This window comes from Alligator sinensis, unplaced genomic scaffold (genome assembly GCF_000455745.1).
Source record: "Alligator sinensis unplaced genomic scaffold, ASM45574v1 scaffold60_1, whole genome shotgun sequence".
Taxonomy (NCBI): Eukaryota; Metazoa; Chordata; order Crocodylia; family Alligatoridae; genus Alligator; species Alligator sinensis.
Window position 1 is genome coordinate 3,010,518 of NW_005841858.1, and position 15,607 is coordinate 3,026,124.

A 15,607-nucleotide genomic window follows, 5' to 3' on the forward strand; every position below is an offset into this window, starting at 1 on the left:
GTGTCCACTTCTCCCCACAGTTTTGTGTCATCCGCAAACTTGGACAGAGTACACTTCACTCCCTTGTCCAAGTTGCTGATGAAGACATTGAAGAGTATCGGTCCAAGGACCGAGCCCTGCGGGACCCCACTGCCCACACCCTTCCAGGTCGATACCGACCCATCCACTATGACTCTCTGGGTGCAACCCTCTAGCCAATTTGCCACCCACCGGACTGTGTAGTCATCCAAGTCACAGCCTCTTAACTTGTTCACCAGTATGGGGTGGGATACTGTATCGAACGCCTTCCTGAAGTCTAAGTAAATGATGTCAACCCCTACTCCTGCGTCCAGGCATTTTGTAACCTGGTCATAAAAAGAAACTAGCTTAGTCAGGCATGATCTACCTGCTACGAACCCGTGCTGGTTTCCCCTCAGCATAATTTTTCCTGCTGGGCTCTCGCAAATGTGAGCCTTGATAATTTTTTCAAAGACTTTGCCAAGGATGGAGGTGAGACTGACTGGCCTATAGTTGCCCGGGTCCTCCTTCCTCCCCTTCTTGAAAATGGGGACCACATTGGCCCTTTTCCAGTCCTCCGGGACCTGGCCTGTGCGCCAGGTCCCGGAGTTACCTTACCCGCTCAACGTCTTATGATGAATTCTATTATTTGGTGATCACTGTCCCCCAGGTGACCGCCAATCTGTAGGTCCCCTACCATGTCATCCCCCGTTGCCAATACCAGGTCCAGTAAGGCATTCCCCATACAAACTCGGCTGAACTTGCACAGGGATAACAAGTACCATTTCATGTTGCCTGATGGTACTCAGCATGCTCATTAAGTAAGTCAGTCCAGATAGGTCAGTTCAGCTCATTAAACAAGTCAGTTCTGCTCATTAAATGAATTCAGACAGGATTTATTAAATGAGTCAGTTCAGATAGGTTCCGTGGTGCTCTCTCACTCTTCACTACAGCTGCCCTATACAGACCTATCTGTAGCACAGTTAGCAATGACAAAAGGCATGGAAAGGATATTAATCCTTATGCTTTAGAACTTCAGTTAACATTTAAGTATCAGCAACCAGATAAAACCAAGGGTGTGAGAGATTCCCAAACATCTGTATGCCACGAGAGATCTTATCCCGTTTTCTGAAGCAGCCAGTTCCAGTTCCTGTCAGAGGCAGGATGCTGGGCTAGATGGACCTTCACTTTAACCCAGTAAGAGCACTTCTTACATTCCTGGATTATGGAAAAGTAATCCCCCTGGTTTTTTTTAGACTTAATTTGAACACAAACCCATTGTCACATTGTAGCATTACATCCACTGGGAAACAAATTGCAGGGCTCTGGGGCGTTGAGAGGATTCCAAGGCAGACAGCAGCATTTAGTACACAACAAATTCACTCACTGTACAAGCATGGACTGCTTGGCAGTCATGCTTATAGCAAAAGGAAATTGTAAATGAGGAGCCCTATATATTGCTCCATAAATGTGCAAGCACAAATAGGAACTTGTGCTTTTGAGTGGACACCCATCTACAAAAGTATGTTATATTTGCTTTTATATGCAGATTTGTGCATATGTAAATGTAGGCAAATTTTTCAGGACACATATAGAGGCTACTTGGAAAATCTAGCCCAGAAACTGATTAAACACACTCAATGGCAGCAACATTCAGAAAACCAGCAACAACAACAAAAAACAAAGTTCATGTTAAGAAAAATAAAATACACTCTTTGGGTTGGATCCCTCCTGAATCTGTTACATCCTTTGCTTGGATACACTCTGCCTTCTTATGCTTGAACTCATTGCTGCAATGATGATGGGATGGGAAAAAATTCATTTTGGCCTGCACAGAAAATTCAGGCAGACAGATAAAGCAGTTGGTGTTCCCAACTCAGACTTTTAACTTCACTCCAACAGCTACCAAAGCTCATTTCATCCAAGATGTCAAAGGACTTAAATCCAGACAAAATAACAGTTTGAACTAGTCAGAGCTTGATTTTTAGAGCTTCTGACCTCCTACGCCACTCTCACTGAAGCCAAGAGCTGAGGGTCCTCAGTATCTCTGTAATAGATCAGGCTATACATTCAGATTTATGTGGTATTTTCAAGCTTTTGCCCATACCAGAGTCTCTTTTAAAAGCATTATACACAGGGGTAACAGATGCAGATAAGTTTACAAAACTGGTCCAGAGAGACATGAGCTGTTGTAAGCAACAGCCTACCTTGTCAGAGGCTATTACTTTGCATGAAACAGTATACTCTGTGCCAGTTTACAGCTGCAAGCAAAGCTGATACCATCTGTGACAATCAGAGCAAGTGAAATAAAGCTGACTTAGCAAAACTTTCTCCCATGCCCTTCTCACAGCACTGTCTGGTTGGACTTCCTAGGGATGACACACTCCATGGCATATTGTGGAAAGAGTCTGGGTTATCCATCGCCAACACCTGCTGAATCCACTGCAAAGAAAATATTTCTGTTTGTCCTATGTCAGTGCCTTTGGAAAGTAACATTAACCCAGCAAGCCATACCTTGTGCAACTCTACTGTTGTTAATGAAAATGTGACATGGGTAAATATTGCTCAGTGTATTTCAATCTAAATTTATTTTCCACATTATTTACTTTCTAGTTTGGTTAAGTACACATATTAGCAGGAAAACATTAACATCTCTACTATGGAGACTTTATACCTCCATCTTGAAGAAAAATAACAATTCAAATTTGTCATATTAATGTATTTTCTTGAGAAAAATGGTCTTTTTGGAAATTAAAACTTTTATGAAAGAAATGCATATTGAAAAAATCATTCATGACTTTCTAGCTGTTAGTCACAATGAACGTTGTTAATTTCTTTACACTCCTCCGTGCCCTTTTTCCCCACTGAAAACAACAGAATGCATGACCTTTACCAAACGCATTTTACTTGGCTATGGTTCCTTTTTCCTTTTGTTGTTCTGAATCATTTCTACCCTCCTCCAACCTTGGGAAAAAATTCTAGGGTGGTAAAAGGAAACATGCAATTCTGTAAACTTTCCAAATTTGGAGAAGTTTTGAAAAGTGAAAAAAGAAAAATGATGTTTTTTAAATGGAAAAACATCCATCACTTGCTTGCATTGAGTGGCAACATGGGAAAAATGTAGGGGAAGAGGATTTTTTTTTTTAATTCAAACATTTCAAAAATATATAGGGCAGGAATTTTAAAAACAACCTTTAAATTGCAAACAAGGGAACAGCTTTGACCTTGACATTTTTTGACAGACTCAAATAATAAAAGAGATGGTTAACTTTCATAGAGGTGGATAGTGCAGCCAGAAAAAAAGATATTATTTTACATGTAGAGATTTTATGAAAAATGAAGAAAGAGAGAGAAAAGGCAGCAAAATGTAGCCGTGGTTGGTTTTTGATCATACAAACGACAGCACATAAAAATAGTGGATAGTTTGCAAATGTTATTGTCTGGAATAGATTTGAAAGTTGTTTATCCATTTTGACAAAAGGATAAAATGAAATACACTAACAATAACACTACATTCACATCGATATTTTAGTCTGTGTTGGATCACTTTGAAAAGATAAAGTCAGAAAGAGCTTTGAACACTAAATTTTATTACATAACTGCTTTACTTTGAGCAGAGGTTAATATTCTAAATTGGCTGCATTTGAAACAGAGGGAGGAAAAATGTAAATGTGCACATGAGGAAAGATGTTACCCAGCTACTTCTGCATTCTAGTGTGTGTGTGTAGTTCTTCATATGCTGACAAATGTGCAAGTAGTTATATCATTTCCATCCATGTCCAGAGGAACCTTTCTTGCCAACTGATATCACTTGCCTTTGGAAAGATGTTCACTTCTCAAGATTTGGATTCTCATGGGTTGCTCTGAGCCATTTGTTGCCAACAGTAATTGCACAGGGGCCCGATTCTGCAGCCTTTGCAGTAAGTGCTCCCAGAACCATCAACACCACTGATACCAGAGACTACTCCTATGAGTAAGGGCTGCAGGACTGGGACCTAGGCTTGTTCTTAACACTTTGTTCAGTTCTGTATTAAACAGGATGAAGAATTTTTGCTTTTCAAATGCCGGCATGAAAGTTCAGCATTAGACACACCAACAGTCTTACAGATAGGTCGTTGCCTCTCTGCTTTCCCTTTCTTTAGCTTGTGCGACAGCTACATTGATGCACTGAAGCCACTCTTCAGCATTTTTCTCATCTTTGGCCTTGAAAACATATGTCTTATTGTCAGTGAAGATTTCAAAGGCTCGAGGAAGGCTGCGATCCCTGCGCTTTTTGGCCACCACCTTTACACTCTGTACCTTGCTGAGTTCAATAGGGCAGTCATCTGGATCATCTTTCTGGAATATAGAAGGAGGTGGGGGGAGAACAGAAATAAATTCACAGGGGAAAACTTTTACTGATCTAACAAAATAGCTTGGGTTTATAGGTTAGACTGTGCAAGCCTTACTCATGTTGGTGAGCTCATTTTCAACTGAGTCAGAGTGAGTTTGATACTCTAGTCCCACAGAAATTCAGTATAATCCATCCATAAAATCTATTCAAGCTCTGCTCTGAAAACCAAACCTGCATTTTTCAGTGCTGTTCAGAGGATGCAAACCATCATTAGGCCTGAGTACTCTTGAACTTTAGGGAAGTTCATGTTCTATCTTGGAAACTCAGACCATGTCTAATACAAACAAGTTACTGTTTCCATTACAGGCTCCCATTTATACTGGGGGTGAACTCTGGTTGGTAAGGGAAGTAAGATTTTGGTACCTGAGGCACATTTTTGTGGATGGGGCCTACCATGGTTTTCATGGAGTTCCAGGATGTGGCAAACAGTACGTTCATGCCTCTCAGGTTTTGGCTTTCCTTTGCCTCCCTTTCACCCGCTGGCCATATAATTGATTGCACAGAGTAAATAGTGTTAGCATAGTTAATTTTAAAGGGGAAAGGGTAGTGACAGGCCTACAGGAATAATCCAGGAACAGCCAGCTGGCTATTGCACAATACTTCTTTTGTGTTTGGTTTATATTTTTAAATCTGTAGTGAGGTAAAAATCAAAACATCCACATAATACCAGTCCTTGTTTAACAATGCCAGGGGTTTGGGGGCGAAATTTTATTTCTAAACCACACAAACATCTTCCAGTTCAAATAACTAACACAAACACCAGATGTAGCAGGACACAAATACGAAATGCTGATTGAACTAGGTATAACCTATGACAGTGCAGCTCACCAGTGTTTACCTCGTTGTAAGCTGATGCAGTGATCCTTCTCATGACCTGATCCCAGAAGTCTCAATGACTGATGGAAATTTAGGGGTGGAGGTCCTGCAACAGTGGACCCCACAGGATGCCAGGTTGTGATGGTATCATTTAAATCTTTATTTTCTCTTATTTTAAATTGTTTGTCTTATGCTAAATATTGATTTTATGTTATTTTGCATTCAAATCTAAACTTTTATTTTAAATAAAAAGACAAAATAATGGTGTATACGTTTTTCACTGGTAGCATATCAAATCATGTGGTTAAATCAGTCCTCACAATGGCAGCTCACTCCCTATTACTGATGTTCATTTCTATTTTAAGAATCCCAGACACCAATCATTTCCCATGAGCTGATCATTTACTCAGACATCCATTCCTAAAACGTGTGTGTATGTGTGTGCGTGTCTGCATGTGCTTGTGTTCATCCAATTTCTCCAGAAGCTGGAACCACACTGCTGTTTTCCACAAATGTTAAGCAGGAAGATAAAGCTGTTAATGTTGTCTGCTCCCATTGTAGGGGTTCCATGCAAGATGTTGTAAAATTACATCTGGCAGGGTGTCTCTACACATGCATTTGATCCGGGATCAATTTACTTCAGAGTAAACCACTTGCAAGTAAACGCGCCCGGGCAGGCGTTGACACATGCAGAGATGTGGGAGCAGATTTGCAGCAAATCTGCTTCGTGTCCTGGGTCCCTGCAATGAGCCCCTGCCACCAGGGGGAGCTCTAGGTTCCCCATAGGTGCTAGCCCAGGGGCTGACAGGGAGCACTGGGCTGGGACACTGCACCCTGCCCCTGGGGGGCTGCCTGCTGCAGGGCTGGGATATCAGCATCAGCATCTCCATCCAATATTTCTTTGGTTCATGATGCGCGTGGCAGGCTAGCCAGTTGTTAGCTTAAGTCCGACGGGCTCAGGCTCCATTGGTGGAGGCAGTTTTTCCTTCCCCACCAATCAGGGGAAGGCAGAAGGAAGGCAGCCCCATCCTGACCCAGGGGAGAGGGGAAGAGAGGACCTGAGAGGGAACTAACCCCTCAGGCTTCCTCATTGGTCCATTCCCAATTTGGGGTGGAGCCTCCAAAGGGAATAAAAGCCTGCAAGCCAAGCACATGGGCGGCTTTCAGTGAGGGACAACAAAGACAGGGCTTGAGAAGAGCTGGTAGAGCTGACCAGCGGGGCAGAGCAATTGCCCCAGAAGCGCCCAGAAGATGCCTCTGCCGAATGGGGAGCAGCAAGCCGCTGTGTCCCAGCCCCGCCGTGGAGGGGGCTGCGGTGTTAGTGCACAGATCGGTGCAAGGAGGGCTCGGGAGTGGACGGGACCTCAGCAGCTGCACAAGGCAGCACGAGTCCCAAACCATGCATGAAGCAGGAGCTCTCAGCGCATGAATCGCTGCACAGGGCTTGTGGAGCTGAAGGGACCGCCATGGCTGCACAAGGCAGCACGGGATCCCAATTCTGCATGAGGCAGGAGCCCTCGGCGCACAGATCAGTGCACATAGCTGGAGAGCTGATGGAACTCCAGGAGTGCACGAGGCAGCTCGGGTCCCCAATTCTGCGAGTGGCAGAGGTCCCATGGTGCACAAATTGGTGAACAGGGCTGGTAGAGTCGACAGGGACTGCACAGGCTGCACGAGGCAGCGTGGATACCCAACCCTGTATGAGGCAGGAGCTGGGCCATTGGTGCATGGATTGGTGCACAGGGCCATAGAGCTAACAGGATGCTGCGACTGTACAAAGCGGCACGAGTTCCCATTCCTGCCCTAGGCAGGTGCCCCTTCCGAGCACAGGGTGGTGCACGGGGCTGAGAGCTGAGAGGAGCTGACAGGATGCCGAGGGCTGCATGAGGAAGTGCGGGTCCCCGTCCCTACATGAGGCACGTGTCCCTTTGGTGCACAGAGCAGTGCACGGGGCTGAGAGAGGGCTGACAGGCCTGGTGGCTGCATGAGGCAGCTCGGGCCTTCCTGCTGTGAGTGGTGACTGGATGGGTCAAGCACCCCAGCGAGGGAGGACACCCCGCCTCCAACCCACAGATAGAGATGAGCCCAACCCTCTAAAAGCTGCTGGGAGTCGTGAATTACCTGGGAAAGGATTCCCACAGGGGAGGAGGGACCTTCTCCACTGCAGGTGATCAATAGGAAGCCCCTGAGGAGAGAGGACAATTCACCCTTGGGCTTAGAGAGGAGTCTAGGGTCCCTGTTTGTTAAGGGTGGTTTTTATGGTTATGGGCCCTTCCTAGTTCAGTGACCTAGGAGAGGGTAATGGTGTTCTTTTAGGTAACGGGATCCTTCCCTGGGTGCCATTTCTTCTTTGGGAACAGCTGCTGTGCCATTGCTGTGGTTTGGTTCCTTATGCTGTTGGGATTCTTGTTGTAACTCTGCGTCCTTATTGTTGTATTAGGGAAGGACTGTAAACTGTTCTATATCTGAACTCACTGTATGGGTTATCTGTATATATGTGTATCCCATTTAATGTAACCTTATTGTGTATGTTCAGTTATTACCCCATCACTACTAGATCTTCCTGTCATTGATTTGTTGATTAACCTGTGTTTTATCACTGAGTGCTCCTTTACCTGCTGTCTGAAGGGCCCTGTTGAGGGGGCAGGGGCTGCAAACTAATCATAAGGCCACAGAGGATTAGTCATGTGCCTGAGTTCAGGGTTAAAAAGAGCTATTGCCTGTGTAAACCTATATCTGTAAATAACATTTGTATAGATAGATAGATAGATGGTTATAAGTTTTTTATTATGTTGTATCATTAAACCTGTAAATAGTTAAATATCACTGGGTGCCCTTGGTCTCTGCTCTGCTCTGTAGGAAAAGGAGCCGAGATGGCTTATACTAAGCAGCCACGTTCCCACCGCATACATGCACCCTCTGACATCCTTTCAATTGGAGAGGGGGTACCTTCCATGTATCACCTGGGTTACATTTATATCACTCAGAAATGGATCCAGGATTTTTAGTGAGGAGTGCAGGTGTAGCGACCAACGCTGTAAGTGTGGTTGAACCCTTCAATCTCAGCCTCCTTCCCCTGCTCTCCCACCACCAGAGCAGGCAGACACTGCTGCAGGAGAAGCAGCTAAGGACTTAAGTCCCAAGGCATTCCTTCCCACCTCCCTCCCCCTTCCCCCCACTCCCAGCTCCCACCCCAATCTCTGCCTTCCTTTCTATGCCCTCAGATATATCCCCTCTTCTTCCCTCCCCATTTCCCCTGCCCTCCTGCCTGCCACTGCCAGGTGCTGGTCTGGGGATAAGAGTAGCTCTTGCCTGCTCCAGCTAGGCTGCATCAAGTGCTGTGCTCACTGAAGAGTACTGCAGCAGCAGCAGAGGCCAGGGCACATGTTCCTCCTCCCCATGCCTGTTCCTCAGCTGACACGAAATACCTGTGCGGAGCAAGCAGGGAGCAAACTGCCTCTATACTGAGGCCGTTGGTATGGTCCTGAACTGAGTCCAGTCCCCATTCAGCTTAGCTGGAAGAGCCAGGAGCTCCCCATACACCCTGGGTGCTGTCTCAGCAGCAGGCAGGGAAGGGGGGAATGGGAGGGGAAGAGAGGGGATTTGTCTTTGAGCATGAAGGTGAAGGGAGGGGGAAAATACTTACCCTTTTTGAGCCTTCAGTCCCTGGCTGCTGCCCTGGCAGCATGGTCAGAAAGTGGGGGTACAGACATGGCACTGTACCCCCTCTGGATCCACCCCAGGCTATTATCAGGGTTGCACCTGCTAAATTTAGATGTGAGATTCCCAATTCAGACACCATTTATCTAAAACACTCCCATGAGACTTGTAAATCTTCATCTCCAATGCTATTTTTAGGTGCCTAAGAATCAAATACTTTCTGAAATATCTGCACCCTTAACATGGTACTCAGCCAGTTACTCTATTTGCCTACAACTACTATTAAAAAACAATTTATAGTCATTACTAATTGGCACCCTTGAAGCAAAGGACTATATATCCAAGCCTGTAACACCTAGCTTCTCTCTAGGAGCAACCTTTTCAGAACAGATTTGAGGCACATTGGTGCAGCAGCCCAAGTAAGCATTTACTCTTGTTCTTATGCTGTACCCAAGTTGAGGTTATAGAGAGGACTTGAGTCTACAGAAATCTCAATCCAGTAACTTTGGCTGACTCTAATTTCAGCAAAAAAATGTACAAGTAACAGAATACAACATGAATATTTAACAAATATGTATACCTGCATGTGCCTACCTGTCTTCAAGTAGCTGAAAACCTGACTGCTCCTCTGAATAAACATTCAAGATATTGCATTCAGTTTTAAAACAGCTCAGAATTCTTGATTTAACCAGTTAAAAAGAGGTATATTAATCTGCATAAAAGATACAGCTGAGCAAAAGATGCCAGTCAACAATCTGATATGCCAGCTTTGCCTGTCTGCCAAACAACATACATTTTGTGCATTAATAAAAGAGACCACCAGTGAAACAAGTTTGAGGGGATAATTTTCATGCGATAATCACATCCCAAGGGGAACAGAGCTATTCTGATGTGCCTTATGCCTTGCGATGGTCAGGGAGCTAATCATCTTCCATTATATCAAATACACGCTTTATAACACGTTAGAAAGTTGCTAGAAAGTTGTTAAAAAAATAGTAGAAAATGTACCAGTGTTCTGACAAACATTTAAAAAGTAACCAAATTTCAAGAAATTCCACAGTAAAATGTATTGTTCATAAATTCGTACTTAAATTGTCTTTTAAAATGTAATAGACACATGAGAAAAATCACCAGAAGAGCAGGAAGATGCCATTTTATGAATTCCTTGCTTTCTGAAGGACTTTGCAGTCCCATTAAAAGGCTGATTTCATTGCAACTCTATTACCTCCATAAAAGAAGGAGATCTAGGCAATCATTTTAGAAGCTTGAAGTGTTTGTCTTTACTTCTATGAAGATAATGTCTATTTAACGAAAAAATTAAGCTTTAGGGCCAAATTTTCAGCCAACCGCTGATAGCAAGCTGCTGTTAATATTATATCATCTCTGACAGGGTTCCTGACATTAAACAAAAAGGCACTTTTACATGGTTTTTGGTAATTTCTATTGTCAAGGGCTAAAAAAAGCAAGTTCCCGATGACTTTGTGAAGCAGTAAGTACAAAAGGCTGTAGTTAGTTTTGCAATATTTGCTACCCCGTATCAATTTTTTCTCTGAGTCATACTCTATATATCCCAGGTGACTCCACAAAAATATCAGGGTGGTTACTTTGAGTCTATTCACTGGTAGAGAGGAGAATAGATTTAGCCCTCTTTGCATTGCTATCTCACTTTGAGCAATACTTCATATTTCCTATCTCATGATTATTATAATGCTTTTTATTGATGTTAAGCATGAAAAGTAGACCAATTTTTTTTTGCAAAAAAAAGCAAATAGTTATTTTGTGAGACATATTAATCAGGCTGTTTTTTCAAAATGTGCTGAGTACCTACTCTTTAATAATTATACCCCTTTGAAGTCTGGCACTCAAAAAATCTTGACTGTGATAAATACTTTGTTGCTGTCATCCTCCATGTTTTTTGATAGCCAGACCTGTACAGAATTTAAATGTTTACTTATCCTTAAATTTCCTTGCTCAACAAAATAAAGATTTCCTAGCTAAAACTGAAAGGCAATTTTTAATTTGATTCAGTTCCTTATGAAAGAATAGTGAAGCAATAGTCTTTCACTAATTGAATTAAAATGTGACCCTTGGAGGGACTGCACTCTTACAGGTCATTGATTAGTGGGTCTGGAAGGGATTATAGAAGCTGATATGCCAAATTTTGCCCCTGTTACATGAAGCATTCGTCAATGGAAGCTGCATCCTTGTTTCAGAGGGCAGGACTGGAGTCACAGTATTTAGAGTGGGCTTTTCTAGAGCATTCAGCATTTGTGAAAAGTGGTTGCCAATGACTTCAACAAGAGTAGTCAGGCCAATCTTGAGTGCATTTGAAAAATCTCAGTCTTTGTCTCTGTGGGAAAGACATAAAATTCCAATTGCTTATATCTTCACTTAGCAAACCCATGGCTAAAATTAAAAATGTGGTGAAAGGTGAATAAGGAATAAGTGTAGTCTTAAGAAGCCAAAGAGATGGTGGTGTTGGGTAAAAAAATGAACATACCAAATTGATTTCCCTTTAACTTACAGATTTGCCTTTGCGAAAGAGAAGCTGGTTGCCAGCAAGAGTGAAATAGCGAGTTTTCCACCTCTTGATAAACTTCCATCGGACTTGCTTCTCCTTCAGTTTGCCTTCAATTAGAGGCTGGCCATCTTGATTTACAACTGGCAAGGAAAAAAAGATTATTATACCTTTCATCCATTTTGTCTCAGTGGGAAGTGAAATTTTAGCCCCAAATCAGAAATCTGTTTTGTGGTATTGCAGTATGAGCATTTTCCTATTGCTTTCAAGTATTCAGATGTAATTTAAGAAAGATGATGCAGTCTGCTAGTCAAAAAGGTTCATATTTTATACAGTAAGTCCTCTTTATCTTTTCTTTTCCCTTGCTTTTTGAAGTCATACTCACTGTAACATTTTATTTTTCTTTACTCTGCCTGATTTAAACTTACATGATATCTTTTCTTATATTTTATGTATCTTACCTTGTGCCAGCTTATGTTCATTTTGATCACCAAAAAAAATAATCCGTCAAAAGATACCCAAAATGATGGACAAACTTGTGACCTGCAGCAGTTAATCCTTTTTCTCGTTTCCCTAAACCAGTATCTACTTTTATTGTTTTTCCTTGTCTTGCTTTTTTAGACTGTACCTCTTTGGGCCAAGAATTGTGGCATTTGTCTGTAAAGTGCCTCAAACACTACAGATGAAGGAACAACAACTAATTTTCAAAGACCTTATTGTTCAGCAATGTCCTTTTACTGTTTCTTAGCATTTTATATTTTATTTGTATTAGGTAAAGTCCATTCTAATATTATAAAAGCCTAAGTCTGTCTGTCTGTAACACTTGATTTGCAGTCTGATTGGCTGATGGAAACAGCCAATCATAGTGCTTCAAGTGTGGGAGAGCGCCGCCATGATTCTGAAGCCACACTGAGGACTGGGCAAAGGGTGGGAGAGTCAAAGCCCCCACCCTGCTCCCTGCAAGAGTCAGAACAGCGGCAGCATGGGGCGTTAGATGGCGGCACTCCATCCCAGCCCCCCTGTCATTCTTAATGGACAATTGGCTAGTATTGCAATAATAACATTAGTTCTACTGCTTTAGAACAAAACCACTCATTCAAACCAGGAATGTATGAACCTTTCTGGTTATTACCTATGGGTTTGCAAATCTGTCTATACAATGGAACATGGAATTTTATTGCTATTATCAAATTCTATAGGAATGTTTGAAAAACTGCAAAAAGATATAATTCTCTATGGATTTTAAAAATAATTTCTATAGATCCAACTAAGGACTGGGACTAGGATCTTAAGGCAACCCTTTTAGGGTTAGGTTAGGTGCCCAAATCCCACCAGATGTCAGCTCCCATCTTTCCCCTGCACGCTTGAAAATCCTTGAAAATTTGACTTTACACAGTCCTGAGGAAGGCATGGACAGAAACTATATTTTCCTAGAAGGCTTTGTGGGTCGCATTCTTTCTTACTTCCTTTCCTTTTTTCCCTCCACGTGTGTGCAGTTCAAATTACAATCTACAGGTTAAAGGAGAATCCAACTGGCTTCATTATTACTATCATGCATACGTTTTTCCATAAAGAACACTTCCCTAGTCATAGAGTCATAGAGTGGGAAGGGATCTCAAAGGTCATCTAGCCCAACACCCTGCACCCCAGTGGACCCAGAAATGGACCGGAAGTGCTTCTGGTCCACTTCTGGGTCTGCTGCTGAGCGTGCTGGGGAGCAAGCTTCTGTGGGATACTCCATCCACCTCAGCATTCATGAGCCATCTGCTACCTAGGGGTATGTAGAAAAAACATTTAATCGTGCTTCTGTGTCTATGTCTGAATTGCCAAATCTTTCCAAATCAATTTGGAGGGTTCCGATTTGATTCTGAGAGATTAAAGGGTCCTCTGATGCAATTCAGATTCGGAGATTCAGCCACCGAATCAGGCCAAATCTCCGCCAAATCGAATCAGGGACCAAAGCTTCACACAGCCCTACAAGTAGCTGTCCCACCTGTCCCCCTGCCACGATGAGCTGCTGCTGCCACACCACACTGGGAAAGTTAGGGGAGGCTGCCCCTGGCTGAGCTCCTTTGCAGCCAGCATGGACTCACCTCCTAGCAGCACCGTGGCGGCAGCAGCTCATCATAGCAGATGGGTGGGTGGGACAGGTACTTAACATGATGCATCATGCCCCATCCCATGTGGGCTTGGCTGCCAGAGGTCATGTGCCAGGACTATGCAACCATAGCACCAGCAGGAAGCGGGGCAGGGTGCGTGAATGTGGTGATGTGGGGTTGGTATGGAGGAGTCTGTGTACTGCATGCTGTGCAGCCCAGCCTGGCCCTGGCTGCATCAGAGTGGAGCTGCACAGGGCACAGCCCTCCCTCCTCAGGCTTCTAGTGGTGGCCAGCGGGCCAGACAGGATCAATTGGCAGGTCATATTTTGCCCACCCCTGCTTTAGACAAACCAAATTACTTAGGTTTTTCCCTTGTTCATGTTCATACAAATCTCAGTGCCAGTAAGACCAGGAATGTGATCATTTTGGTCACTTAAGCATGCCTAAAATAATACAGTTATTTTAACATCTAGATAACAATTCTGGAGCAGTTCACCACAAGTCAGGCCCTGAACATCAGTTGTTTACTTTTCTCTCTCAGTAACAGTTTGACAATTAACTACTTCCAACCACACTGCTTAGTGAGGATTTACAAGCTTTAGCTATCTTGTGATTTAATAGATTTCATAGACATTAGGGCTGGAAGGGACCTTGCAAAATCATAGGGTTCAGCCCCATGTCCAAAGGGCAGGCAGTCAGCAGGGGTCAAATGATCCCAGCAAGATAGGCATCAAGTGTTCCTTAAAGGAATCCAGAGTAGGTGCCTGCACCACCTCTGGGGACAGTCTATTCCAGGCCCTAGGGACTCAGACAGTAAATAAGTTTTTCCTTATGTTCAGCCTAAAACAGTCTTCCAAGAGTTTGTGACCACTGGACCTAGTCTTCCCATGGGGTGCCCTGGTGAACAGTCATTCTCCCAGTTCTCAGTGCACATCTCTTATATACTTATAGGCTACCACCAAGTCACCCCTGAACCTACGTTTTTCCAGGCTGAAGTCCCATGTTTCTCAGCCTCCCCTCATAAGGCCTGCTATCTTGTCCTCTAATCATTCACGTGGCTCTCCTCTGGACTGCCTAGAAAAATACCCGAACATAAGCCAACAATGTCATGCTGTTACAAACAAGTAAGTGCCATTCTGGAATGTATGAACAAGAGAGCTGTTTTACTATGATACTATGAACTTTCTGGAAATGATGTGTCCAAAACTGGACAGTACATCAGCGGAGGGCTAACCAGTACTGAAAGGAGTGTACTGTCCAGTTTTTGACACACGATTTCTAGAAAGTTCATAGTATCATAGTGCTTAGGGTTGGAAGGGACCTAAACAGATCATCAGGTCTGACCCCTTGCCCCAGGCAGGAACAGGTGCCGGGGTCATATCACCCCATCCAAGTATCTGCCCAGCCTCCTCTTGAAGACCCGCAAGGTAGGAGAGAGCACCACCTCACTTGGCAGCCCATTCCAGAGCCTGGCAACCCTTACTGTAAAGTAATGTCTCCTGATGTCCAGCCTGAACCTTCTCCCTAACAATTTGTGGCCATTATTCCTAGTAATCCCAGATGATGCCTAGGGATTCCTAGTAATCCTGGATGATGCCTCCCCCAATTCTCGCTGGTCCCCCCGGTGAGTTTATAGATGGCCACCAGATCCGCTCTCAGACTTCTCTTGTGGAGGCTGAATAGGTTCAGGCCCTTTAGCCTCTCTTCATAGGGCCTGCCTTGCTGCCCTTGGACCATGCGAGTGGCCCTCCCCTGGGCCCTCTCAATCCTAGCCACATCCCTCTTGAAGTGCAGTGCCCAGAAGTGGATGCAGTAATCCAATTGCGGCCTGACCAAAGTTCATGTTCATCTGGCAGTCAACAATGACTCATAGAGCCATGCCAGCAGCCCCGCTATGACCCCCGCCATTCCCTCAGCACCCTCAGGTGAAGAGCATCTGGACCTACTGATTTAAACATGTCCAGCCCCTCCAAAAGTTCCCTAATGAGGTCATCCCTGACCCTAGGCATGGTGGTGCCTCCCCTGGGTCTGTCCGGAATTCTAGTGGGGGAGATGTCCCGCTCCCTGTTCAGGAATATGGAGGCAAAGAATTTATTAAAGAGGTCAGCTTTTTCATTTGCCACA

General features: G+C 44.0%; 1 protein-coding gene across 9 annotated transcripts in view; it reads right to left on the bottom strand.

Moving 5' to 3' along the window:
- Positions 1-895: 895 nt before the first annotated feature.
- Positions 896-15,607, bottom strand: part of VEPH1 (ventricular zone expressed PH domain containing 1) — a 216,077-nt gene continuing 201,365 nt past the window's right edge. For all 9 annotated transcript variants that reach the window (XM_025214947.1, XM_025214958.1, XM_025214965.1 and 6 more), the window contains 2 exons: positions 11,391-11,527; positions 896-4,335 (listed from right to left, as the gene is read on the bottom strand). In XM_025214947.1, coding sequence (XP_025070732.1) covers positions 4,099-4,335; positions 11,391-11,527 — 374 coding nt within the window. In that variant the 3' untranslated portion in view covers positions 896-4,098. The remainder of the gene's footprint in view (positions 4,336-11,390; positions 11,528-15,607) is intronic.